At 42.9% G+C, this 27,209-nt stretch overlaps 3 protein-coding genes across 6 annotated transcripts in view; 1 reads left to right on the top strand and 2 right to left on the bottom strand.

Moving 5' to 3' along the window:
• Positions 1–5,233, top strand: part of sqstm1 (sequestosome 1) — a 66,374-nt gene extending 61,141 nt beyond the window's left edge. Inside the window, exons 7-9 of the mRNA XM_060837395.1 lie at positions 264–514; positions 2,327–2,540; positions 3,839–5,233. Coding sequence (XP_060693378.1) covers positions 264–514; positions 2,327–2,540; positions 3,839–3,996 — 623 coding nt within the window. The 3' untranslated portion in view covers positions 3,997–5,233. The remainder of the gene's footprint in view (positions 1–263; positions 515–2,326; positions 2,541–3,838) is intronic.
• mrnip (MRN complex interacting protein) lies at positions 4,492–17,659 on the bottom strand. 2 transcript variants are annotated; one of them, XM_060837397.1, is made up of 7 exons: positions 17,530–17,659; positions 13,969–14,028; positions 12,747–12,844; positions 11,043–11,112; positions 9,384–9,535; positions 8,865–8,964; positions 4,492–7,110 (listed from the first exon to the last, which is right to left on the bottom strand). In XM_060837397.1, exons 1-7 carry the CDS (start codon positions 17,587–17,589, stop codon positions 6,382–6,384), a joined length of 1,269 nt encoding a protein of 422 aa, XP_060693380.1. In that variant the 5' UTR covers positions 17,590–17,659; the 3' UTR covers positions 4,492–6,381. The 2 variants fall into 2 exon arrangements, with proteins under 2 accessions (XP_060693380.1, XP_060693381.1); XM_060837398.1 differs by lacking the exon at positions 13,969–14,028.
• Positions 17,660–21,825: 4,166 nt separating this feature from the next.
• Positions 21,826–27,209, bottom strand: part of LOC132823480 (TBC1 domain family member 9B-like) — a 64,130-nt gene continuing 58,746 nt past the window's right edge. For all 3 annotated transcript variants that reach the window (XM_060837392.1, XM_060837393.1, XM_060837394.1), the window contains one exon: positions 21,826–27,139. In XM_060837392.1, the coding sequence (XP_060693375.1) occupies positions 26,441–27,139 (699 nt within the window). In that variant the 3' untranslated portion in view covers positions 21,826–26,440. The remainder of the gene's footprint in view (positions 27,140–27,209) is intronic.

The raw sequence follows: 27,209 nt of genomic DNA, 5'->3' as shown, positions 1-27,209 counted from the left end.
TCATCGTTTTTTTATTCTTGGCACCTACTTCTAGTCATTCCCACAAAAGGAAACATTTTGTCTATATCTAGTCCAGCAAACCCATTCATCATTTTGAAGATTGCTATCACCTCTCTGCATTTTATGCCCCTAATCTAATATTTCCTTATGGATGTAACATTTATATTATGTTATTTCAGTAAATTATTTTCTTATACTGTCTATGGTGCTTCTAAGTCTATATTTTTAACATCAGAATCAGAAGTTGGTCTCTTGTATTGCAGGTATTGATGTTGATATTGATGTGGAGCACAGGGGTCAACGCTTTAAAGCTACTGAGTGTCCAATGGAGAGTCAGCCCAGCTCTGCAGGTAACAGTGTGCATTCTGGTCCACCATCTGCTGACAAGACCAAGACCAGAACAACTCCCAACTCCAATCAGGAGCAGAATGAGACTGCGTTCATGGATGTGAACCAGACTGCCACAAATCAGGGTTCCTTTGAGACTTTCACCCCTAACCATGTACAGTCCAAGGTAAAGGAAGTGACTTTACTCAGTCGTTTTTGACTTTTTTTAGATTTTTCAGATTTTTTTTAAAGCTTCTATATTTTCACGCTGAGGGTATTTAATATTTATCCTTGAAATGTGGTGTCACTGGCAAGGTATATTCATTGTATATCCTCTTCATTGTATATCCTGAGATATGCTAAGTCATGGTGGTGGTTATCCACTCTGTGGGGGGATAAGCATTGGAGGGAAATAGTGACTAGTACTGCTCACATAACCTGAGTTTTCTTTTCATTTCACATTCAGTAGTGCAGAAAATCCTGAGGCCAAGAGTCCGTGTATGAGAAAATAAATGTTGACTTCCAAGTTTGCAGAGTACCTTTCAAACTGAACCAGCTGTTTCACATGGCTTGCTGCTGTAATGATATAGCTTCCCATTGTTCCACAATCCACCTTATTAAAAGGCTCAAACATTTTAACATACACTCCCCATCCCTAATTATGGATGTGGCCCTTCATTACCTTTTTTACACTTTCACTGCTAACCTCGAGTGAAATTAGCCTAGTGTTATTCAGACATGCAATGTCTATCCTAACAGGATCACTCTCAAGATCCTCATAAAGCCCTTCGCTGCAATTTGCAATCATAATGGCAAGACTAAGCTCCTCCTCAATTCCAACATTGATGACCTAACATCTTTTAAGGAAGGAAATCTGATATCCTTACTAGGTTTGGCTGATTTGGGACTCTAGACCCCACAGTAATGTGGTTGACTCTTCACTGCCTCCTGGGCAATTAGGAATGGGTAATAAATGCTGCCCTAGCAAGTGTCACCCACATCCCATCAACAAATATAAGCAAAATTGGCATCAGTTCTTTGGGATGTCCCAAGGGGTTGAAAGTGTCATAGACTTTGTTTTTTTTAAATCAATTCTATCTTGAATGATGAAATTAGGCCAACTGAAAACTAGTGATGGCCAATATTTTATTCACAATGGACAACCCATTTTTTAAAAAAAATTGACATTGCCTTTTTTTATTATTTGCAATCTTTACAAATAAGCAACTGCCTTATTTTTTACATCAGGAAAAAAAAGACAATATTTGTTTTTCCATTTTTTGTTTTTAAAAAATGGATGCGAAGGGCTTTATACCTCAATGTCAATGAAAGGTACAGTATAAATGCAATTCTATTTTTCTCATTTACTTTTCTGATCTAGATTGGAAATTTTTGTCTTCATTTCAAGAATATCTATATCTAAAGTAGTCATGATGTAGAGGTGCTGGTGTTGGTCTGGGTTGGACAAAGTCAAAAATCGCAACACCAGGTGATAGTCCAACAGGTTTATTTGAAACCACAAGCTTTTGGAGCCTTGCTCCTCCTTCAGGTAGTTAGTGAGATATGATAGATCAGTGTCAGATATATCCTCTGTTACTAGATACCTTGAGGAGGAGCAAGGCTCCAAAAGCTTGTGGTTTCAAAAAGACCTGTTGGACTATCACCTGGTTATGTGTGATCAAAAGTAGTGACCCAAGTGCTCCTTTTGGCTAAAATCAATTAAATTTAAATTCTTCCAAGTGCAACTTAGATACCTTTTTTGGGTTGGGTGGTTTCATAATGATGCCTAAGTTGAACTATTATGGAAGCATCATTCTCTATCTTAATGACTTTGTTTCAGACCAAGTGCTAATTAATGATTTCTTAAAAACAAATGTTTGTTTAAGAGTTAGGAAGTTAACTTTTAAAGATAATAGTTTCTGCTCTTGTAAAACTCTAATTTAATAACATCCCAGGTTTAAAAGTACAAAGTTTTACGTTAAAAATTCCCTTTTAACAGACACCCAGTGTTGACAGTAATATTGATGAGGAATGGACTCATTTGTCAGACAAAGGGGTCGATCCATCAACTGGTGAACTGCAGTCACTGGAGCAACTTCGTTTGCAGGATAATGAGGAAGGGCAGCCCTTAATCCAGCAACAAGTTTTAACTTCCTATGACGTGGGACCTACTGGATTGAGAGAAGCAGCTCTGTACCCTCATCTTCCACAGGGTAAGTGGAGAGTTCCTAAGAATCAGGCAGTGAAATACTAAAAATATTTAGTAACTCTGACAGCATGTGTAAAGAACTAAAATAAACCTGTTGGAATATGACCTGTTTCTTTCATGATCTGCTTTGCTTTTGCATTTTGTCCTTGGATACTCAAACTTTGATTCCACATCCTTTCTCCCTCCTTCACCACCCCAACATGTAGTTCTGTGATTATGCCTGGGGAATTCTATCCTAAAATAAAGACAGCTATTTAATTGCCAGCTATAGTTGGCAAGCTATAAAGATCCTGAGTTTCATGCTTGTTCTATGGGAAATTCATTAATTTCAAAGTCAGTTGTGAAACTACTTCAAATTTTGACAAGATTCTGATTTTAAACTTGACCTTATGAACCCTATACAGATCTTGTGGCTAACCTTTTCACTAATTACCCAGACCCAGAAATTAGGGACATCAGTTGCTTCTCAGAGTAAGGACTCTTGTGCTGTAGTGCCTCTATCCCTACCTCCTGAGCCACAAGGTCAAGGTTCAAGTCCCACCCTTCTCCAGAGACATGTAAAAACTTGTCTGAAGTGATTTTTAAAAAAATCAATGTAAATAGACCATTCAGCATTGAGCCTATTCCATTATTCATGAATTAATCCATCCATTCCATCAGCCATGAAATGATAACTGATCTATTTTTTTCTTTGCAATTCCTTTGGACTCATTCTGGATTCCAAATGTTTCTCTCTCAACACGCTGCCAGAATTAGAGTAATTACTAATCACTATAGCACTTTTAATTTATTCCAGGGATGAGGGCATCACTGACTCAGCCAGTATTTATTGATTACCCCAATTGTTGAGACTCGCTCTATTGCTGTGGGTATGGAGGCACATGTAGAGAAGACTGTGAAGATGGCAATTTCCCTCCCTATAGTATATCAATGAACCAGATGGCTTTTTCTCACAATTGGTCTAGACTTTTTGTTGTTGTTGTTGCTCAATCTCCTCTGTTCCCCCACCCCGCCCCAATCATTGACTACCTTGTCCTTTTGTTGCTCCTGCCTGTGTCTCCTCTTCAGTTCTGATGAATGTTCACTGAACTGAAATATTACTGTACAGGCGATGAGATCTTTTAGCTTTTGTTTGTACTGCAGGTGCTAGAAATCCTGAACTATTTTACACTTTTTTTGTATGTAAATCTTGCTGTCCCATTAATGTCTCCTGTATTATTCAACTTTAACCATTGCTTGTAGTATTGGTTGGGTCAAGAGGTTATTTGAGAGGATTCTGAGGTAACACTTGTTTCCTTCCAGATGCAGAACCACGCCTGATAGAAGCCCTTTCACAAATGCTGTCCATGGGATTTCATGATGAGGGAGGTTGGTTGACTCGGCTCTTGCAGACCAAGCAGTGTGACATTGGAGCAGCGCTGGATGCTATGCAACCTGCAAAGGGACCAGTTCGCCAATAAATCACTTTGAAGCAGAAAAAAAAATCAATGAGCAACATTTTTTCTCTTTACAATGTTATTGGATTGCTGCTTTTCTCAATGAATTATTATCCCATTTAATTGCACCTTCTGTACAATTCTACTTTTAGAATGCTTTATAATGGCTGAGTAGGTTCTTGGTGGGCACTATTTTATTTCACACCTATATTTTTCCAGGATTGGGGAAGAATTCCAGCAACTTAGTTTTGGAGTTCATTTTTTTTTTTGTTAAGTTACTTTTAGCCCCCTGAAATATATAAAGTCCTCCACACATGAATTAAACTTGGAGTATGGGCTACTTCACTGCATTTTTTTTAATATACTGTATTTGTGTTTGATCACAGACTGGGTCCATTTCTCTCTTTGAACTTGGGGATGTATGCAATAGAAGCAACATACTTTGACGAATTGATGAAAGTTGCTATTAATGGTGTCAATGATAGTTTAGGATGTAAATAAAAGATTGTCAATCAGTCATAGGTACAACAGCTGAATTTATTTTTGAGAAAACACAAAACATTGATACTTGTGAATGTGTAGTTGGGACCAAAAAATATTCTAGTGATCATGGAGGATGATGAGAATGGAAAGTTAATTGATTCATTAATAACTTCAAAAGTACTTCCTAGAAAACTATATGGCCACAGTTTACTGAGTTTTTCCCATTACAGCATCATACTTGCTGTGGTGAGTGTAATGTGATGAAACACAATTGGCTACAATATCAACAAGATATGACACTGCAGTCTCAATAGGGACTGAACACCCAGATGTTAAAAGGGGGTAACCACAAAACATGGCTCCATCGCAACTGCCATAAATTCAACCGGTTCCGGGCCGTAAACCGACCGATCTCCATTGGTCAACAATAATGTGGGGAAGAAGTTTAAAATTTCTGGGTGCAGTCAAAGGAATTATTGTCAGGCCAAATACAATCTTCAAAGAGAATTAGCACTAGCTGAAATTAGAGATACTGACATTTTATCCAAGTATTGTCAGTGAAAGTATGTTGTCTTAAATTTGAATTTTTAAATACTGAACTTTTATTTTTCTTGACACTTCTCTCTTCCCCCTCCACTTGTGTTGTATAAGCTATCTGTTTGGTTTCAGAATATCTCAGCCTCCAAGTAGAAAGCACTTTAAAATGTTATAACTGAGCATTAGAAATTTAATCTGTACTTTGTTATTCTCTGCAATAAAAACTGCATTTTAAAAAGCACTAAGGCATTGAATTTCTTACTGAAAAGGGGCATTTGAAGGTGTTCACACAATTTCTGGTTACCATGGTAGACACTTCATTATTTAATGTGAGAAGCTGATGAAGGGTTTACAACCATTCATACCACATATGGGCAAAAGAACATGAGTGGCACTAATTGAATTGATCTGCATAGACTTGCTATATTTCATATTGCGTTGTAGCTTAAAGGTCAGCTCCAGGTGGAGAATCCTCCAACAATTCAGAGCTTAATGCTGAATTTTGAAAACTTCATACTTGGGTACAGCCTGAAATTTATTTCCATGAGGGATAATGTCCTTAAAGTGCCAGGACCTAACAGAGGTGGTGTCAAATACCTCACAACTAATAATGCAAAGGCCCAGCCTAATGCTCTGAGTATGCGTGATCTTAAATCATGGTGGTTGAAGGAAATAAACTTAGTTTGTCTCTAGGTTTATTCACACACAATCAGAAAAAAAGTTCACAGCATTAATATAGGAGAACTAGCTATGTTGAAATATTTTTAAATTTATTTTACAGATAGCTTTAACAACTACCCCAAATTAAAAGCATAAAAATCAAGGTGTAAAATATTTAAGCCAAACCCCAAATATGGTATCTTTCCTGATCTCTGGCTATACACTGCACAATTTTAAACAAAAACTACTCACTCTTGTAACAGAGAAAACATGTCAATCTGCACACTGAAATCTCCCAATATGGTGTTGAAGACAGTACATTTTAGTGGTGCTCACAGAGAATTCCCTACTCTTCTGCAAAAGTGTTGTGGGTACCCACTTAAATTGAGGTGCTCTCGCTACCCTCTCAAAATTGCAACACAAAGATGCCATCTTTAACACTTGAAGTATACTGGTGAGGGATTGTTAATGTGACAATGCCATCATGTGTCTGAAGTGTGACTTAAACTCATAACATTCTGACTGAGGCAAGTGCACTACCCATTGAGACAACTGCTGTTTCTCACCAGCACTACCTGAAATCATCTCTCTCTCTCACTTTTCATTAAAAGTTGCATTGAAAATCTGATGGCAGATTTGTTTGCAAAAGAATCACATATTGCATGTTACATCATTAGGTGCCCTCACTTTGAGCCACAAACCCTGCAGTGGGATAGGGAAAATCAAAATTCACACATCATCAAAATCCTCCTCTGTCTGAAAGAGGGACAGAAAGTAGCTGGGTTGCTTAGCCTGGAATCCAAAAGCTGTACTGGGATTCTCATAAACTGAAAGTTGATGTACTGGTAGAGATTGAGGGGGCAAACAATGCCCTGACTTTAGAGCTCTTGAAACTCCAGGGGCATCATGCATGGATGTAGGCAAAGGGTGGTGCACTGCTGTTACAGCTCTGCATGCAATGTTGCTGAGTCCATGCACATCACTGGTAAGCTCAGGCAAACTCAGCGTAGTCATGTCTTCTTCAACACATTCCAGAGAAGTGAGTGATCGAGTCACAGTTCCCTCTGTAACTCTTCCAGTGATTTGTGGTGAACTTGGGCAGCCATTACAAGCTGCCTTCAAGTCACTAAAACCATCCACATCTGTTTTGTGATCTTCAACAACAGAATGTGTTGAGTACTGGTCAGTGCAGGGAGAATCCACGCAGGTTAGATATCCCTCAGTCGTCTTAGTGTCTTGATTGAAGAATTCATCATCATCTGCAGTACTATGTGGCAGGAATCTATCCCATCTAGAGGCCTGTGAACCCAGTTGCTTAGTTGGGTAAGTGATTGTGTCATGTTGGCTCTTATCGCTCAGTGAGGTCACTGGATTGGATTCAGAACCATTGTTACTTCCTCTATTCCTAATCTCTTGACATCTGCTTCCTCCTTCAGTTGGTGTGGAGTTCATGCATTTCTAGGACAGAAAAACACCAGCACAATTACACATGAGAAATCAAGAACAATAAAGGTTAATTTTGGGAACTGAAATCCATATCTCTAGTCCCCCAACCTCCCATCAAACTTCATCCATTAGTCCGTAACTCTCCTAAAGACCATCTCATTTGTAATCTAACACAACCCCCAGCTACAAACATCTCTTAATTGGTTAGTAATCTATGGACAAACAGTGAAAGAGACTTCTATATAGTTATTTCTATAGCACCTTTCACAACTGCAGGATTTCCCAAAAGTATCAGCCACTATGAAGTACTCTTCGAGTGGAGTCACTGTTGAATGAAGAAAACTCATTTACACATAGCAAACTCCGCAAACAGCAAGCTGATGATTCATTTCTTGCAATTCTGATTAAGGGGTAAATACTGGGTAGGACATCAGGGAGAATGCCCTTGCTCTTCCTCAAAGTAGAGCCATGAATCTGTGTCTAGGAGAAAGTGAGGACTACAGATGCGGGAGGTCAGAGTCGAAAAGTGTGGTGCAGGAAAAGCACAACCGGTCAGGCAGCATCCAAGAAGCAAGAGAGTAGACGTTTCAGGCTAAGGAATGTGATGAAGGGCTTATGCACGAAAAGTCGACTCTCCTGTTCCTTGGATGCTGCTTGACCTGCTATGCTTTTCAGCACCACACATTTCGACCATGAATCTGTGTTCACCTGAGAGACCAGACAGTGCCTTGGTTAACCCTTCATGTGAAAGATGGCCCTCTGATGGTGCATTATTCCTTCAGAAGTGCATGGCGTACCAGCCAAAATTTTATGCTTCAAGATTCTGCTGTAAGATTTGAAACCATAACCTAAAGTCAGAGTGCTAACCACTGAACCAGGCTGAAGCTGCATGTAACTTTAAATATTTTCAGTTTTTGAGTTAAGCATATTTTTCAACCATGGATTTAAATAGAAGTTTGCCAGCTCTTCTCAGCTGAATTTGAATAAATTAGGTCCCCTGGTTGAAATGTCAGGGACAACGGTTATCCATTTAAAGTTGCCACCCAGAGAGCAAAAGGACAGATTCATTTCTTACAAGGAAAATTTGAGGCAGAAACCATTGTATTATATAATGTAGTGTTTCTCCAGAACTCTGACAAGGATCATCTAGTTCTGAAACTTTAATTCTGTCTTCCCACAGACACACAGATACTGCCTAGCCAACTAAGTATTTCCAGCATTTTGTGTGTTTTTATTAATAACAGGGCATAGCAGTATAGCTGAAACTGCTAAGACACAAATCTACCTACACAGTTTCTCCAGACACAGAAGCTCCTAATCTCAGCCAAGTTGCTCAGAGGTAGTAAATTGCACCAAATAAGTAAATCCAGATAAAGCCATTTGTATTCATACAACTCAAATACAGATAGAATTATTTTACTCTGCACCTAGACATAGTACTGGCCTCACCACAGTTCCAATGGACGGGTTACATTGTCCTTCCTATAGTTTTGTTCTTCCATCCCCAGAAAGGGAGTGTGCTGCTTTTATCAGATGCTCCATCTGGTGGAACTGATAGGCAATGATGGCATTTCGGAACAGAAAACCAATAAAACCCTCTCGCCCATTCCATTGCCATCCAATGATTTGTTCCTGTTTTTATCAACACCTATAGTAACTGAAACCGGGATGAGGAGAGAGAGAGGACCCAACTGTTTTCAACAATCAGATACATATGAGTTTTCCCAGCAATAATCACAAGGCATCCACATCAGTCAAATGCTCACCAAATAATGACCCATGGTTGTTTGAGAGGACTTTGTTTCATTGTTCTCAGTACGGTTTCCATACAGCTGCTTTGAGGTACATAATCCCCTTTTACGTTTGCTAGGAATGAAGAGAGAAAACATTCCAACACATTTTCCTCAGTCTTTAAACTGAATAACTCTTTATCCTCAGTAACACAAACACTCCGCAACACCAGCATACTCCCACCAACCTTGTGGATAGCCCACTCCACTATTTTAAATTAGTTTCTTCCAGCACAGCTATAAGTACCAAATATGAGAATGCCACAACCAAGTTAGCTCCTACCTTGTCTGAGAGTAAACTGTGGCTCACTGCATTGCTATCAGGAACAGGAATTTTCAGTCCCTGAAACTCAGCCACTTCTGACTAAGACAGAATATCCCTAGCTCCTTGCCCTAGGTTAAACCAAGGGCTGAGCCAATCGGCACAACTGACTGTGGCACACCTGTGTGAGGTAACACGTACTTGGACTGGTATTTCACCATCTGATCTCTCACCTTCTATTCCTGTTGGCATTCCTCACACTTGCCTGGAACTGCTGGCGATCTGTGTATACAATGTCTTCCTCTTTTCCTTCTTCATCTGATGCGTCATTAATGGGAGTCTGGTCCAAATAAACACTCCAGCGACTGCTGGCTGAGCTCTCCAACTGAGAGTGAACATTATGCAAGAAACATGCCAACAGTGTCATACAAAACCACAGATTCACTTCAAAGTAAAGATTCTTTCAGTTCATACAATTTATAAAGCAAGTAAGATAACTTGCTTCAAAAGTTAGATTTGGTTTTCAGAATGCAATGCCTAAGCTAAATCCAGCAGTTTCTTTGCTCACAATAGTTTCCCACAAAATAGCAATCATAAGAGCACCACAAATTAGTGACTATGACAGGCCAGCAATTCAAAGCTTGCATGTTAAGTGGTGAAATTGAATTCAATAAATCTGACAATTTATGAATGAACTGTCACTAAAAATCCAAATGGTTCACTAAACTCGTCAGGAAAGGGGACCTGCCATCAATACCGCGTCTGATCTATACTAGCCCACTAATTCTACGAGCAGAACACAGGATCAGAGGTGTAGGCTGTTTGCCTTTCAGTCTTGCTCTACAACTCAATCAGATCAGCATTGATCCATCAATGCCATTTTATCAATTATCCCCAGATCCCTTGATACCTTTACTTATCTAGAAATCCAACAATTTCTGTCCTGAACATTCTCAATGACTGAACCTCCACCTCAGAGGTACAAGAGATTCACCAGTCACCAAGTGAAGAAATTCATCATCTCAATCCTAAATAATGGATCCCTTATTCTGAAGTAGTGCCCCTGGTTCTATAAATATCTCACCTCACCCAGGGGGAATATTCTTTCTGCATCTACCCTGTGGAGTTCAGGAAGAATCCTGTCTGCTTAAACAAGATCACTTTTCATTCTTCTAGATTATATAAAATGCTAAGCCAGTTTCCTAAGTTTCTCCTCACAGAACAGTCCTACCATCTTAGGAATAAATCTGGTGGGCTTAGTTGCCCTCCTTCTATAGCATATATATCCTTCTTTAAATAAGATGACAAAACAGCACACAATACTGCAAATGTAGTCTCACCAAGGCTCTGTACAATTGTCTCTTTTACTCTTGTACTCAAATCCTCAGGCAATAAATACCAACATACCATTTGCCCTCCTAATTGTCTGTTGCACCTGCATGTTAGCTTTCAGTGACTCATTGTCAAGATTAGACAGGTCCCCTTAAATATAAAATAAGTTGATTCACACAGAGTGCCCCCAGTTTACAAACATCCAACTTATAACATCCATAACATGTCATGGAAGGATGTAAGTTTAGAGATCTGACATACAAGCATTTCCTTTATACACTTTTATAGTGTCATGCATTCTATTTTAACTTATGTACAAACTGACTTGCGAACAGAGTCCAGAACAGAACCAGATTGTAATTCCAGGACTGCCTGTATTGAACTTAGTATAGGTAAGCATTCTAATATCGAGGAAGCCACCTCTAGCCGATATTCAGTGTTAGGTATGCAGCATGAAATACAAGTCAGCAGCTCCAGGTTTTGCAAACACCCCACATCTATTTGGATCAATTAGGGTGGAGTGCCAAATTAAGCCTACCGCTCATGTTGAGTTCTCTCACCTGCTCACTCACTGTACAAAGTCTTTGGCAGTTACAGTCAGTGTTTGCAAATGCTGGTTCCTCAATGGAGCTGTCACCAAAATAGAAAATAAATGAAAAGTGAGTCAGTCAATTATTACAGACCAGAAACTCATAAATCAGGAGTGTGAACCCAACCAGAGGTTGCGAAATTGAACTTAAATTGTAAAATTAAATCTGGTGATTGGTTGGAATGTGACAGATCAAAATTTAAAGAAAACAAAAATATAAAGAATAGTTTAAATACCCTACTCAGTCACAACTGTGAGGAAGGGAACCTGCCTGGCTTGATTGCAATTCTCATTAACTGTATAAATCAGGCAAAGTTCCTGGTCCCAAATGCTATTCACCAAATTTTGCTGGAATTTGTGGGTTTATAGTGAGGACAGGAGTAATTCTCAGTCAAACAAACTCATCTGTAAGGAGGGATGTTGGGGAGGGCTAAAACCTATGGAATCACACCTCAGCATACCTTAGAGAAATTGACACTACAAAAAAAATTTCTATTTCGGCCTCAACTGAACTGCTGGACTCAATTTCGAGTACCATGTTTTAGGAAGTATATCAAAACATTGGAAAGAATGACAAAGGAGATTTGCCAACAGATTGACAAATGTGAAAGAATTCAGTAATATGGAGGACTTGTAATAACTGGGAACATTCTCCTTATAGCAGAGAAATTTGTAGGATGCTATAACTGGGGTGTTCAAAATTATAAAGGATTTTGACAGACTAAGTAGGGAGAAACCATTTCCCTGCACTCTGGTTCAGCAATCAGAGGTCACAGAATTAAAATAATGCCTAAAAATATAGAGGGGAAATGAGGAGCAATTTCTAGAGCTGGGGAGAAACAGAGGGTCTCTGATTGAAATGTATAAAATTCTAACAGGGCTAGACAGACCAAGTGCAAGGATGTTTTTTCCCCTGGTTGTGGAGTCTAGAACCAGGGTGCACAGTTTCATGATGACTTGTATATAGAAGTATGTCAGTTATTTAAATAATTAACTTTTGCTAACCTATGTCTGTTGTCTTGTATCAATTTAAATATGGTAGTGCCTAAGAAATGAATGATTTCCTTACATGCTTTTGCTTTGAATTTAATGGAGGGTTGATATTCATTGAGGGTGTTAATGAATTCTTCTAATTTTGCTTTTGTGAGATCCAAACACTGTATGCGTCAACACAGATATCAAATACATTGTAACAATGTGACTGCATCACCTGATAAAGGAGTTCGAGAGGCTGAGTAAAGAGCACTTGAAATTTTAAAATTGGTACTTGAGAAAATTAAAAATTAAAAACCATATAAAAAAATGGGTTGAGCTCCACTTCCTTTCTGCACTCTGTTTCATGCCAATGTTTAACAAGTGGCAAAAAGCTAGAATCATTAAGTTTGCCCATTCACTCAGGTCTGGTTAATTAGCAAAAGGGTTAAGAGGTTTTCATTCCAATTATAATCAACAATGCATTGCCTAAAGCAGATTCAACAGCAACTTTCAAGGTCAACTGAATTTTTTTTTAAAAAGAAAACTCTGCAAGGCAATTGAGAATGGGCAGGGGAGAACAGACTAATTGACCAGCTTCCAAACAGTCTACGCAGCTGCCATGATCCGAAAGCCTCTTTCTGCACTCTATCATTCTACAGATTGTTTAATCAATCCAGAAAACATGAGGAAACGAGATTACCAAGCAGCTGCTTCCACTGTCTGCATCCTTTCTCCCTGCAGCATGTTCAACTTCTGTACATGTCGTCGACAGTCAGCGCCTGAGCCCTGGCCATAAACCTGGGGGGATATCATACCAAATCACAAAGTTATGAGGAAAAATTGAATTCAGAAGAGATAAAGGAAAAACTGCGATTATACAGTACCCTTTGTAACATCCTTAAAGCATTCCCAAAATCTTTCAAAACCAAAATACTTCCATTTATTCACTGCAGTAATGTAACAACCATTGCGGCCAGTTAACACACAAATTGTCCCACAAACAGCAATGAGATAAATAACCAGATCATCGATTTTTACTGATGTTGGCTGAGTCATAGATATTGGTCAGTACACCAGAGAGAACTGACCTGCTCTTCTTCAAATAATATCATAAAATATTTTACATCCAGCTGAGGGAATGGAAATAGGCCTTGCTTTATAGTCTCATTTAAAGATGGCACCTCTCACAGTTCTGCACCTTCTTTAGCATTGCAAGGATGTATCAGCTGGATTTGGCATGCATTTCTGAGCTGATTTAGAGGTAAAAGGCCAATGGGCCCACAACAGACAGAGATATGAGCACTCTATCATATTTCAATGATGATATGTTGATTACCGGGTGCTCCGGTTTCCTCCCACAGTCCAAAGATGTGCGGGTCAGGTGAATTGGCTATGCTGAATTGCCCATAGTGTTAGGTAAGGGGTAAATGTAGGGGTATGGGTGGGTTGCGCTTCGGCGGGTGTTGGGCCGAAGGGCCTGTTTCCACACTGTAAGTAATCTAATCTAATCTACATTTAAGAACGTTTGGAATAAGAGTTAAAAGGGGGAAAAAGATTAGAACTCAACTTGGAGGCAAACAAATTTGTTTGAATGATGAATGTGGCTTTTTTTTCTTCATCATTTTCATTGACTTGTCAGCTATTGCTGAAAGACCATGGTCTCCAGCGTATTGTGTACATCTGTTTTAGGTGAAGTGTGCAGAATGAGGGGGAAAGAGTAGGGCAAAGAGCCTCTTTGAGAAGGCAATTGGCCAAATTGCCTTCTCCTGTGCTGTCAGATTTTCAGAGTCAGATCCATGTTGACCTTCTACTTTATTCGGAGACTTCTTGCCTACTATCTGGCTTTTTGCGAATTATGTTATGCGATGTGGATGTAATGGAGATTCTTCCTGCATTCTGTGCTTCAAAATCAACATCCTCACCTTCAGCACTGATTGTTTTGCTTCACACAATTTGCAGTTCCACTTCTTGCTCTTCTTAACCTTGCACAGACAATATCAATCAAACGTTTCAGTAAAATACAGATTAAATAAAAGCAATACAGAAAGGCGAAGCAAATTCAATGATTTTTTTTGTGAATATTTGAAAAGGAAAAATGTTACATGGTAGGAGGAAGAGTGGAACTAACCATTTGGGCCTTTCAAAGAGCTAACACAGGCAGAATGAACACATTAGCGACCTTCTGCTGGGCAAGATAAATTTTGAGAAAGATATCAGTATTTTCATTATACTTATGTCTGTTACTCTGAGGGATAGGGCCTTCAGAGAATTCAGGTAGAAAGTAAGGACTGCAGATGCTGGAGATCAGAGTCGAAAGTGTGGTGCTGAAAAAGCACAGCTGGTCAGGCAGCATCCGACTTGACCCTGAACATAAGCTCTTCATCAGGAATGATTCATCATTCATCATCACCTTCATCATTTCTTCAGATAATTCAATTATATCATGGCTGATCCACAACTTCGATGAATTCAGACACCTTTGTTCCATTTCTTGGTGCCTTTATTTAATAAAAACATGCCTCTCAATTTCAAAGATTTAAATTGATCTCTAGCATCTGCAATCTTTTGGTTGAGAGAATTTCAGATCTTCAACACCCTTTGCATCAGAAGTGCTTCCTGATTTCATCCCTGAATGGTATAACTAATTTTAAGTGAGTGTTTTCCTTTATTTCATTTAGAATGAATGCATTGTCTAGAACAATTTCACTCTCTCCACCCCATAAAACTTGAAACAGATCACCCTTCAAACACAAGGACACAAGAGAAAGTGGTCTTCATAATTAAAGTATTTAAATCCTGGTAACATTCTGTTAAAACTGTTTAGGGTGGCACGGTGGCTCAGTGGTTAGCACTGCTGCCTCACTGCCTGCCAGGGACCCAGGTTTGATTCCAGACTGGGGCGACTATTTGTTTGGAGTTTGCACATTCCCCCAGTGTCTGCGTGGGTTTCCTCCGGGTGCTCTAGTTTCCTCCCACAACCCAGAGGTGCAGCTTAGGTGAATTGGCAATGCTAAATTGCCCTTGGTGTTCAGGGATGAAGAGGCTAGGTGCATTAGCCAGGACAATAGGATAGAGGAAAGGGTCTGGGTGGGATACTCTTTGGAAGTTGGTGTGAACTTGTTGGGCCGAAGGGCCTGTTTTCACACTGTAGGGATTCTATGAAAATAAAACTGCACTGCTCCACTGCCAAGGTCAATAAATGCTTTCCAGCGCCCGGAACAGAATAATGCAGGTGAACTGAAACATCATTTGTTGTATTGTGTTTAAGTCTCTCAAAAAGAAAACTATTTATTTATATATTTACCCTTGTACCTATTTGCTATAATGATTTGCACACATTGGCTCAGGGTGAGTGGAGTTGGAACGGGGGTGTGGTAACAGGTGGGATGGGATGTGGGGCGACGGGAGGTTGGGAGGAGTAGGAATGGAGGCAGTGGGAATGGATTGAAAGTGGAGCTGGAGGGAAAAGTGGAGGCAGTGTGCACTGTGGGAGGAAGAAATGGGACAGTGTGGGGGGAGGGAGTGGGGACAGGGTGGGGGGAGGGAGTGGGGACAGGGTGGGGGGAGGGAAGAGAGTGGGGACAGGGTGGGGGGGGGGAGAGATTGGGGACAGGGTGGGGGGAGAGATTGGGGACAGGGTGGGGGGAGAGTGAGGACAGTGTGGGGGGGGGAGAGTGGGGACAGTGTGGGGGGGGAGAGTGGGGACAGTGTGGGGGGGGGAGAGTGGGGACAGGGTGGGGGGAGGGAAGGGAGTGGGGACAGGGTGGGGGGAGGGAAGAGAGTGGGGACAGGGTGGGGGGGGGGAGAGATTGGGGACAGGGTGGGGGGAGAGATTGGGGACAGGGTGGGGGGAGAGTGAGGACAGTGTGGGGGGGGGAGAGTGGGGACAGTGTGGGGGGGGAGAGTGGGGACAGTGTGGGGGGGGGAGAGTGGGGACAGTGTGGGGGGGGAGAGTGGGGACAGTGTGGGGGGGGGAGAGTGGGGACAGTGTGGGGGGGGGAGAGTGGGGACAGTGTGGGGGGGGGAGAGTGGGGACAGTGGGGGGGGGGAGAGTGGGGACAGTGTGGGGGGGGGAGAGTGGGGACAGTGTGGGGGGGGAGAGTGGGGACAGTGTGGGGGGGGAGAGTGGGGACAGTGTGGGGGGGGAGAGTGGGGACAGTGTGGGGGGGGAGAGTGGGGACAGTGTGGGGGGGGAGAGTGGGGACAGTGGGGACAGTGTGGGGGGGGGAGAGTGGGGACAGTTTGCGGGGGGGAGAGTGGGGACAGTGTGGGGGGGGGGGAGAGTGGGGACAGTGTGGGGGGGGGGAGAGTGGGGACAGTGTGGGGGGGGGGGAGAGTGGGGACAGTGTGGGGGGGGGGAGAGTGGGGACAGTGTGGGGGGGGGGAGAGTGGGGACAGTGTGGGGGGGGGAGAGTGGGGACAGTGTGGGGGGGGGAGAGTGGGGACAGTGTGGGGGGGGAGAGTGGGGACAGTGTGGGGGGGGAGAGTGGGGACAGTGTGGGGGGGGAGAGTGGGGACAGTGGGGGGGGGAGAAGAGGGGACAGTGGGGGGGGAGAAGAGGGGACAGTGGGGGGGAGACAGTGGGGGGGGGACAGTGGGGGGGGGACAGTGGGGGGGGGACAGTGGGGGGGGGACAGTGGGGGGGGGACAGTGGGGGGGGGACAGTGGGGGGGGGGACAGTGGGGGGGGGAGAAGGGGGGACAGTGGGGGAGAAGGGGGGACAGTGGGGGAGAACGGGGGACAGTGGGGGAGAACGGGGGACAGTGGGGGGGGAGAAGAGGGGAGAAGGGGGGACAGTGAGAAGGGGGGACAGTGGGGAGGGAGAAGGGGGGACAGTGGGGGGGGGGGAAGGGGGGACAGTGGGGGGGGGAGAAGGGGGGACAGTGGGGGGGGAGAAGGGGGGACAGTGGGGGGGGAGAAGGGGGGACAGTGGGGGGGGAGAAGGGGGGACAGTGGGGGGGGGGAGAAGGGGGGACAGTGGGGGGGGGGAAGGGGGGACAGTGGGGGGGGAGAAGGGGGGACAGTGGGGGGGGAGAAGGGGGGACAGTGGGGGGGGAGAAGGGGGGACAGTGGGGGGGGAGAAGGGGGGACAGTGGGGGGGGGAGAAGGGGGGACAGTGGGGGGGGGAGAAGGGGGACAGTGGGGGGGGGAGAAGGGGGGACAGTGGGGGGGGGAGAAGGGGGGACAGTGGGGGGGGGAGAAGGGGGGACAGTGGGGGGGGAGAAGGGGGGACAGTGGGGGGGGAAGAAGGGGGGACAGTGGGGGGGGGAGAAGGGGGGACAGTGGGGGGGGAGAAGGGGGGACAGTGGGGGGGGGAGAAGGGGGGACAGTGGGGGGGGAGAAAGGGGGACAGTGGGGGGGGGGAAGGGGGGACAGTGGGGGGGAGGACGGGCACACGGGGGGTTGTTGGGTACAGTTGGTGTGGGAGGGTCTAGTTACGTGGAGAATTGAGAGTGGGTTTGGGGGGGGGGTCTCCCGTTTACCTGCTGAACTTGGTACATTTTACAGAAGCAGCACCGCAACACCTGAAACCGCTGGGCCATGGCCTTGCGCCGCACTCACAGCCCGAGGCCGTTTCCACGGAGACGCCGTCGCTTCCCGCCAAGCGCTACCTTGCTCGCACCACCCCCTACTGGCCGGAGGCCAAACATTCGCATGCGTACAATGGTCCGCACGTTCCCTCCGCCACTGCATGTGGCAGCGCCTTCAAGCGGCCGGAGGTCACCACTACATATTGTGAGGAACCCAGCGTCCTGACTCGACAGCGCCACCTATCAGTGGGTGTCATTCATTGACGGGCAGAAGTGGGTACAGCAGATGCTGGAGATTAGTCAGGATTAGAGTGGTACTGGAAAAGCACAGCAGGTCAGGCAGCTTCCGAGGAGCAGGAAAATCCACGTTTTGGGCAAAAGCCCTTCATCAAGATGGCAAATCAGTCATCCTGATGAAAGGCTTTTGCCCAAAACATCAATTTTCCTGCTCCTTGGATGCGGTCATTCATTGTCACTCTCAGGATGCTTGAGCAATAGGTGGATGTACAGACCAATACGAATTCCATAGACTCTGTTACATTGAGGCAGTAGGCAGTCGTAGGAAGGGATGAGTGGGGTGTTAATGAAGCAGGGGCACTCCTTTTTATGTTTTCACCTGGGTCCTGATTTTCTCCGTTGGTCAGTCTCGAGGTGCCCGACATCTTCCTGGATGTTCCTCCTCCAGTTTGGATGGTCTTGGCCCATATGGTGTCTATGGGAATGCCACACTTCACCAGTGAGGCCTTGAGGGTTTCCCTCAAGCACGTCCTCTTCTACTTAAGGCTCACCTGCTGTTTCGACACTTGGGGAGTCTCGCATCTGTCATGCGGTTAACGTGCCTATCCCATCATGGCCAATCGGTGGGGGAGGGGGTCGTGTGGGGGTCAGTGCCTTAATGCTGGGAATGTTGGCCTGGTCGAGGACGTTGGTATTGATGTGTCTTTCTTCCCAGTGGATTCGCAGGATCTCTTGCAGGCAGCATTGTTGGTACTGCTATGAGAAGTTTGCTGTTGACAGTCCATGTTTCAGAGCCATACAGGAAGCCAGAAACCTACCACAGCTCTGTAAACCATGAGCTTGCTGTTGGATCTCAAGGAAGAAGTTGAAGGTGACAATCATGTAAAAGAGTTACAAGTTTGATATCCACGGTCATGTGGGATAGATTATCCAAAAAACAGAGTTATCTAAAAAACTTTTCTTTTAATTTATTCACTCATCAGACATGGATATTACTGGCTAGGGCAGCATTTATTACTCAGGCCTAGTTACCCCTGAAAATTTGATGGCAAAGCCACTGTCTTGAACCACTGCAGTTTATGTACCACAATGCCCTTAAGGAGGCAATTCCCTTAAAGAAACCTCAACTCAATAACAGGTCAGAATCAGAGCATCTATGTCTTGCAAAGTGGAGCAGTGGAGAAACATCCAGGAATTTGGAACTGACATTTCAGTGAAGATGAAGGAAACTGCCCAGAATGAGTCTCAAGGCTCTGGCAGAATGGGGGTGGGGTGGGAGAGGGAGAGATTTTGCTCTGGAGTCCATCCATCTTCTGACAACTAGGTACAATAGGTGGTACGTCAACATTTTTGGCCACAGGCACTTTCTAAATCTGAGCCTTCCTTCCTGGAATTTCATGGTTTACAGGATAATATCTATCCTTCCTCATCCTTCTCAATCTACTCGCAGCCCTTGGTCATAACATGTTCCAACTCTTTCTACCATCATCATCCTGCTACTGCTCTCATGTGGTTCCAATCCTTTGATTATTTTTAATCAACCTGCTCAGGCATGATGGCACCATTCTGGGCCAGGTGGGACTTGAACACAGACCTTTTAGCCCAGTGGTAGGGACACTAACACTGTGTCACAAGATCCGACTGGTTCCACTCTTATGTATCTAATTGTAGCTGGAGAATAATTCTTCAGTTTGCAATGGCGTCCTACTTCCACATCAACATCTCTAATGCTCCCAAGGATCTATCTGTGGCCCTCTCTTATTTCCCTACCTTAGGTTGGTTAGCTCAGTTGGCTGGATGGCTTGTTTGAGATGCAGTGTGATAACACCAGCTTGGGTTCAATCCCCATACTGGCCAAGGTTACCATAAAACACTCTCCTCTTCAACCTTGCCACCTGCTTGAGGCATGACGACCCTCAGGTTAAGCCACACCAGTTGTCTCTCTCTCTGTAATGAGAGCAGTCCTATATCCTCTGTATTATGGTGACTATACCTGTCTCGTCCTTACATGCTGCCCTTAGCCACAGCAAAGAATTATTATGGTGCAGTATGACCTGAAACCTGCATTAATTTTCACATGTGCTGAAGACAACTTTTACCTCACCATTGCCATTCTCGACTCAGCTGTTGCTATATAATTAGACCAGCTCTGAGGAAGGGTCACTCGATCCAAAACATTAACCCTGATTTCTTTCCACAGATGCTGCTAAACCTACTAAACTCATCCAGCAATTTCTATTTTTGTTTCTGATTTACAGCATCTGCAGTTCTTTTGGATTCCCTCATATCTGTGCCTTTGTTACCTCAAAACTAGACTTTATTCCAGTACACCTTGTCATCTACATTTAATAAATTTGAGGTCATACAAAATTCTGCTGTCTGTGTTTTAATGTGCAACAAATCCCATTTGCTTGTAATTCTTTGCTCACAAACTCTCACTACCTCATGCTCAAAATGCTTTGAATTTGAAAATTCTCATCCTTATTTTCAAAACTCTATGCCCATCTAATCTTCTCCAACTCCACCACCCTCCAACTATTGCAATTCTAACCTCCTCAGCATCCCTGATTTTAATTGCTCCACTATTAGTCGCTGTGCCTTTAACTCTGGAACACCTCTTCAACTCGTTTTTCCTCCTTCAAGGCACTCCTACAACCACAGTTGCTGCCTGACCCATTGTAGTTTTCAGCATGTTTGTTTTCTGTACGAATTTCGGCATCTGCAGTAATTTGCTCCCACTGCCAGAACTTACCTTTGAATAAGTTTTTGATCATAGAACATAGAACATAGAAGGATACAGCGCAGTACAGGCCCTTCGGCCCTCGATGTTGCGCCGACCGAATCCTACCTAACCTATACTAGCCCAATAACTTCCAAATGCCTATCCAATGCCCGCTTAAATGACCATAAAGAAGGAGAGTTCACCACTGATACGGGCAGGGCATTCCATGAACTCACAACCCGCTGTGTGAAGAATCTACCCCTAACATCTGTCCTATACCTACCTCCCCTTAATTTAAAGCTATGTCCCCTAGTAACACCTGACTCCATTAGCGGTAAAAGGTTCTTAGTATCTACCCTATCTAAACCCCTAATCATCTTATACACTTCTATCAGATCTCCCCTAAACCTTCTCTTCTCCAATGAGAACAGCCCCAAGTGCCTCAGCCTTTCCTCATAAGATTTTCCTACCATTCCAGGCAACATCCTGGTAAACCTCCTCTGCACTCGTTCTAAAGCTTCCACATCCTTCCTATAGTATGGCGACCAAAACTGCACACAATACTCCAGATGAGGCCTCACCAGAGTCTTATACAACTGCAACATGACCTCAGGACTCCGGAACTCTATTCCTCTGCCAATAAAGCCCAGTACACCATATGCCTTCCTCACAGCACTATTTACCTGGGTGGCAACTTTCCTGAATACTTCCTCAAGGGATGTGGTGTCACATTTTATCTTGTAATGTTCTCGTGAAGTACCTTGGGGTATTTCATTACGTTGTACAAGTTGTTGTTAGAGTCAGATTTCAACAACAATTTACGTGGCATTTTAAGATAATGTAATACCCCACAGATATTAAGTATAACGTCAAAGACTGGAGCACAATATGCAATCTGGCATTCCAGTGCAATACTGAGGGAGCATGGTACCATTGGAGGCACCATCCTTCAGAAGAGACTTTCTCAAGTGAATGTAAAAGACCTCATGGCATGATATTTGAAGAAGAAAAGGCAATTTTCCCCCAATGTTCTGAACAACACCCCTCAAACAACTGCAAAAGCCTTTGAGATTATTTGGTAATTCTCACCTTGTGAAAATCGGCTTCAATGACAAAAGTGGTTGTGCTTCATAAGTACTTAATTGTGGTTATAAATTGTTCTGGAATGCCCTGTGAAAGGCTATTTATTTTTGACCCTTAATACCATTCCATCTCTTGCCACCAAAATGTAAATGTCTTGCACATATCAAAAGCAGGTTAAAGTAAACAAAAAAAAAAGAGACACAAAGTCAAAGTGATAAATTTTGCCTTTAATTCGATCCTGGTCCAGTCACCAGACCAATACCAACAAGGCCAGTACAGTAATAACAAAAAACTCCTAATTACATCTGCCTTTTATTCAAAATAAATTAATTGACAGCCAAGAATGCAATTAAGACTACTCAGCAAAAAGAATTAAGGTACACTTATTAACAGCATATAGATAGTGTAGAATTCCAAAAGTGTAAATAAGTAAAAGCAAAATGAAATTTCCAGTGTCTTTATTTCATTACTGGACTGGTGTTAACCCCTTTCATAAAACACCATTTGCAAATAGATTCTCCTCTGAGCATTTCTGGAAAGTGAAACAGAAACAGAAATTGCTATAAAAGCTCAGCAGGTCTGGCAGCATCTGTAAAGAAAAATCAGAGTTAACGTTTCGGGTCTGGTGACCCTTCCTCAATGAGGAAGCAGTTCTGAGGAAGGGTTATCAGACCTGAAATGTTAACTGATTTCTCTTCACAGATGCTGCCAGACCTGCTCAGCTTTTCCAGCAATTTCTGTTATTGTTTCAGATTCACAGCATCTGTAGTTTTTTCGGGTTTTTATCTGGAAAGAGAACTGTTGTTCTTAAGTGCCATACAAAATCAGTGATAAAATATTACATAATGTAAATGCAAATGGAATAAAACCAAAATGCTGGAGAATCTCAGTAGGTCAGGCAGCATCGGTGAGGAGAGAGAGAGAGAGTGAGTTGTGAAGAAAAGTCATTTTGGATTCAAAATGTTAACTCAGTTTACCTCTCCACAGATGGTGCCAAACATACTAAGTTTCACCAGCAATTTCTGTCTTTACTTCAGATATCCTGAATCTGCAATACTTCACTTCTAAAGACGTAAAGTGACTCTGTCTCTTTTTCACATCCAAAGAAATAAATTAAAATCAGTTCTAATGAATCAGTTGCTTTCTTAAACAAATCATTTTTGTCAAACTGCCTTTTGAGAAATTACTAAAGTGAAGTTTTATTTAGGAAAAGAATCCGAGTTACAAATGCTATTTTATCCCACTTGTTCTGAAGAGTTAAATTTGATTTGAACATTAACTTCCATTTTTTTTCTCCACAGAATTTGACCATTTCTCGTAGTTTGTTCTTTATTTCAGACTTTCATTATCTGCAGTACTTTGCTTTAACTTATCCCAAACATTTCCATGCAAAATGTAGCTTGTCGGCTGGTTTGGAAATTTGAGAAGAAAATGAACAAGGTCCCAACGTAAGTGTAAACAGATCGATAAAACATGCATTGAAACTTGGCTTTTCTTAAAACGGAAGTTAATGCAAATATATAATAATCTAAGAATGTTCACATTGGGTTATGGCACAAATAAGGGAATTCATGTCATTGTACATCTGCCCTTAGGGAACCAGCCTCCAGCCTTGAACTGGAGTCACCAGGATTGGAAGAATAATCTCCTAGACCGGGGATGAACTGCCTTAAACAAAATAGTGCAGTTGTTTTCAAGCAACACCAGCAATTTAAAAAGCCATTTGACTGACAGTCGGACGACACGAGTCTGTTCCCTCTGATTTGAGGTGAGATGCCACAAGGTTGGACAATTAATGGTCAGAGATTGGAAAGGGAGGTCTGGACGGGTACAGGTCCACATGATTAAAACCTCTAGCAATACATCAAACCAGAGTTGGTAAGCACCCCCCATCCCAGTCTGGACACCAATAACATTAAGATTCGAGATAAAGATACACAGCTTTAGCCCTAATACTATCTACTAATCCCCTCTTTCTCTACTTCTTCTCTCAGGCAATGAGACTGTAAAACCAGCTTTTAAGCAACACATCAAGGGCTTGACAAAAAGTAAAAGAATTCATAAACTGCTCTTATTACACCACAAATTATTATAATTTCATTCTAACATGAAGCAACAAAACATTAAAATGACTAGAAATTGCAGGAGAAACTCAGGTCTGGCAGCATTTGTGAAGAGCTAGCATCTTGACTTCAGTGACCTTTCCTCTGAAGACCAAGACTCTCAACATTAATGCTGTTTTCTCTCCTCAGTTGCTGCCAGACTTGCTGAGCTTCTCCAGCAATGTATGTTTTTGTTTATTTCAGGTCTCCAGCATCAACAATTCTTTGTGCTATTATGTTAAAATGACTACCTGACTCAAGTACTTTGTGAAAAAAACATACTTAACTGGTTTTGAAATTCACAAAATGCAAAAACCAAAACAAGTTGTGAACCTTTTGCCCCCACACTCTTGAAATCCTTATTCACATATTGCACACAGTGGGATATGTAGTAAAATACAATTAAGAGGTGGATACTGTACTTGACAACATAAGCATTTAAAATATTGACGTAATCCTAGTGTTTATATTAAAGTGCAAAGAAGTATTTGAAAATAAAAAAAATCTCTCTACTGCTATTTTGATTGCAAGGGAGTCAGTGGACTAACCCATTTGACAGGCAAGTGGAGATGCTCAGTGAATGAAGGATGGGGCTATGGAAACCCCAATTAAAATACTGTTGAAGCAAGTGCACAATCAAAATAGCAAAGGGGGTACAGGCAGTTCCATATTCTGAAATAAACTTCCCAAGCAGAGAACCCCATGTTAACACGAACTACACAAGTTGGAAAATGAGAATAAGAAACTGGAAAGTGGGGAACCTTAGTTTTCATTATTTAAAGTGACTACCTTTTTAAGTACCTTTAATGTTGCACACTTCTTGCTGTCCCCAGCACCTCATGCTAGTATGGTACCTGCTTATTCGCACTTAAACTTTTTAAGAAAAAAGAGCCCAACTTCACAGATGATGAAGAATGGTCACATGCGTTTTCAGCATTTTGTGTGCTCAGACAATGCTGTAATACTGTTTTCATAGGGCGTGAAATAGAAACAGGAAGCACTTCAAGTTTTATATCCATCTCTTCATAGTCCCTTAAGAGTACGTATGCTGGAATTGCAGAATGACTGACAGCTGCCGCCCTACGGTGAATTAACTTTCAAGGGTAGATATGGCACAAAGAAAGGAAGCTAATTTAATCAGAGAATAATTTAGAACGGGGCACTGTTCAGGAAGGTCATCCAAAACAGACCAGCTCCCAAATATATATTTCTGAATATATGAATCATTAGTTCTTGATAAAGTCTCAAGATGAGAGTGAGTACAGGCATGATGGAGCCAAGGGTTCTCCCTATGTCATTGTAGGACTAGAAACCAATGACCTCCCAGTGGACAGATGCTTCAAGTGCAGTCAAGCAGGGTACAGCCTATAAGTTACTGAATAACGATGTATAGAAAAGCAAGAGATACACAGATCAGGGATAAAATCTGCCTCAGCGTCTTCAGCTCAGGACATGGCTCTAATGTTCCGCTCCTCTTGCTGTCCCCAGCACCTCGTGTGTGTATGGTGCTTGCTTATTCTCACTTAAACAAAGCGGTGTTTAAAATGTAACTGGAAGAACTCTAGTAAACATCTTTCCCTTTCATCTTTAACAGTCAATGCTCATTTCACCAGGTTCGGATTCCAAATCTTACATTTCTCAATAAAATTCTGGACTATCCCAAATAAATTAAAACTGATAAAAGTAAAATATTACTTACCCAGCTTGTGTTAACCCCTCTCTGACGCACAATTAATTACAATAAAAACCTATAGGGTCAAAATTAACAAATATTTATTCTGAAATTATTTTGCTTTTGATTTGAAGTTTCACCCTTTCTGGTCCATAGTGTTTGAATGGAAAGTGCTGGGAGATCTTGAATCTGACTTCATTTAATTAATGCTGGACTCCCAACCTGTAAATACTGAAAAATTTAGGACTCAAATTCCGTGTCCCCACCGACCTGACCCTTTACAAAATACTGCTCCGTTTACTTCTTCACAGCTTTGTTCAATGTTAAAACTCAGATCATTCAACCTTCCCTTTTGTTTCCATCCCAGGTTCATCCAGAGTAATTCACTCTGTCCATGAAATGTATGTGCGCACAGGTTCCTGACCTCTGACTACTGGAAGGCAACTTAGTAGTTTTTGTCATTTAAGAGGTTATTTCAAACGTGCAACAGATTTAGGCACAAATAATGTTGATAACTAAAGTTTGCTCTACAAGCCATTAGAAGCAAGCAATCTTTCAGTGTGGCTATACGTGGGCAAATAATATAACCATAGTAATAGAACGGATTCTCTTTTGATTCTATATTCAATTCCTGTTGCTTATAGATACAACACGTTGATTTTAAAAAGAATAAGAACACTGAGACTGTGCCAGTGACTTGCCTTTGCTTCTATTCTGGGTTAAGGTGTGCTTTAGGATATTTGCTGCTAGGTTGATGAACATACAGGGGCCTCATTGAAGACAGAAATCAGCTTGATCCATTAAGTTTCATCAATGGCTGAATCTCTAGCTTCAGTAGGACTTGCACTCTGATTTGGAAAGGGAGAGATTTACTTACAGGCCACTGGAAACCAATCGAGATCACAGCCGTGAAATCTCTCCCTGGACAGAATACAAACTTCCAGCACATGGTAGTTACACTGGTTGATAAAGCATGGTCCAGGTAGGACAGCAACGTCAATACTAAGTTCCTCTCCGTGTCAGTTCACGGTTGGGGGTAGCTTTGAGTCAGCTGGACGTTGGCGAAAGTTCCTGGTCACTGGACGAGCTGACCTGCTGCTCCATTGCCCTTTGACTCTTGCACTTTGCAATCTTGGGACCCACGTCCACCCGCTTCTCGAAGAATCCGACAAGGGCTGGTTCGGTCAGCACGGAGGCCAGAATCTGCTCAAAGGAGATGGACCAATCCACGTCAATGGCACTGGGTCGCCCCTGGACTGCCGCTCCCTGCTCACAGCCAACCAGGACTGTGTCCTCGGAGATGTCTTCACACAGAAGGGAGCCAGAGCTCACCATGGAGTAAGAGGACATTGAAGTGTCATCCCTCACCTCCTCGTCAGTTAGCAACAGTGCTGCCGAGGCCTCCCTCTTTGTAGCCACACACCCGGCCAGTTCCATGCGTTCCATCTGGACCTTCAAGGTGTCACTCAATACATCCGACTCACAGTCTGCTTTGAGTTTGGTCTGAGCTACTTCGACCGTTGCCTCTTCCAGGCCGGAGACCCCCTCCTTACCCTGGATGCCTAAGCCCTTGTGATCCCCCGTGTCGTTTGCCCTCCTAGACACTGGGCTGGAGAACTGTTTGCCGACTTCTCCGATCTGGAGCAGCAGCGTTGCAACGGTTGCTATGGCGTGGTACAGCTCTCCCTCAGCTGGGTCCTCACTGAACATGTTGTACAGGGTCTTACACATCTCTATAAACTGTTCCTGCAGCAGAGGAAGTAAACAGAGTGAAAAAAGGAGTGAGTGAAAAAAGGAAAGCTCTCAGGTTATAGAG

The sequence above is a fragment of the Hemiscyllium ocellatum genome, chromosome 16 (assembly GCF_020745735.1).
Source record: "Hemiscyllium ocellatum isolate sHemOce1 chromosome 16, sHemOce1.pat.X.cur, whole genome shotgun sequence".
NCBI classification, from domain to species: Eukaryota; Metazoa; Chordata; class Chondrichthyes; order Orectolobiformes; family Hemiscylliidae; genus Hemiscyllium; species Hemiscyllium ocellatum.
Note: the sequence above shows the minus strand (reverse complement) of the source record. Positions and strands in the feature narration are given on the sequence as shown.

Bases quoted from the DNA above. Each gene is read 5' to 3' on its own strand.
- mrnip (XM_060837397.1), bottom strand. From the start codon at position 17,589: ATGGCCCAGCGGTTTCAGGTGTTGCGGTGCTGCTTCTGTAAAATGTAC. The intron at 8,965-9,383 runs GTGAGAGATCAG...CTTCATTCCTAG, and splicing joins AATGCCAACAGGAATAGAAG to CAAACGTAAAAGGGGATTAT. The intron at 7,111-8,864 runs GTGAGCATTTGA...TTTCTGTCCTAG, and splicing joins CAACCATGGGTCATTATTTG to AAATGCATGAACTCCACACC.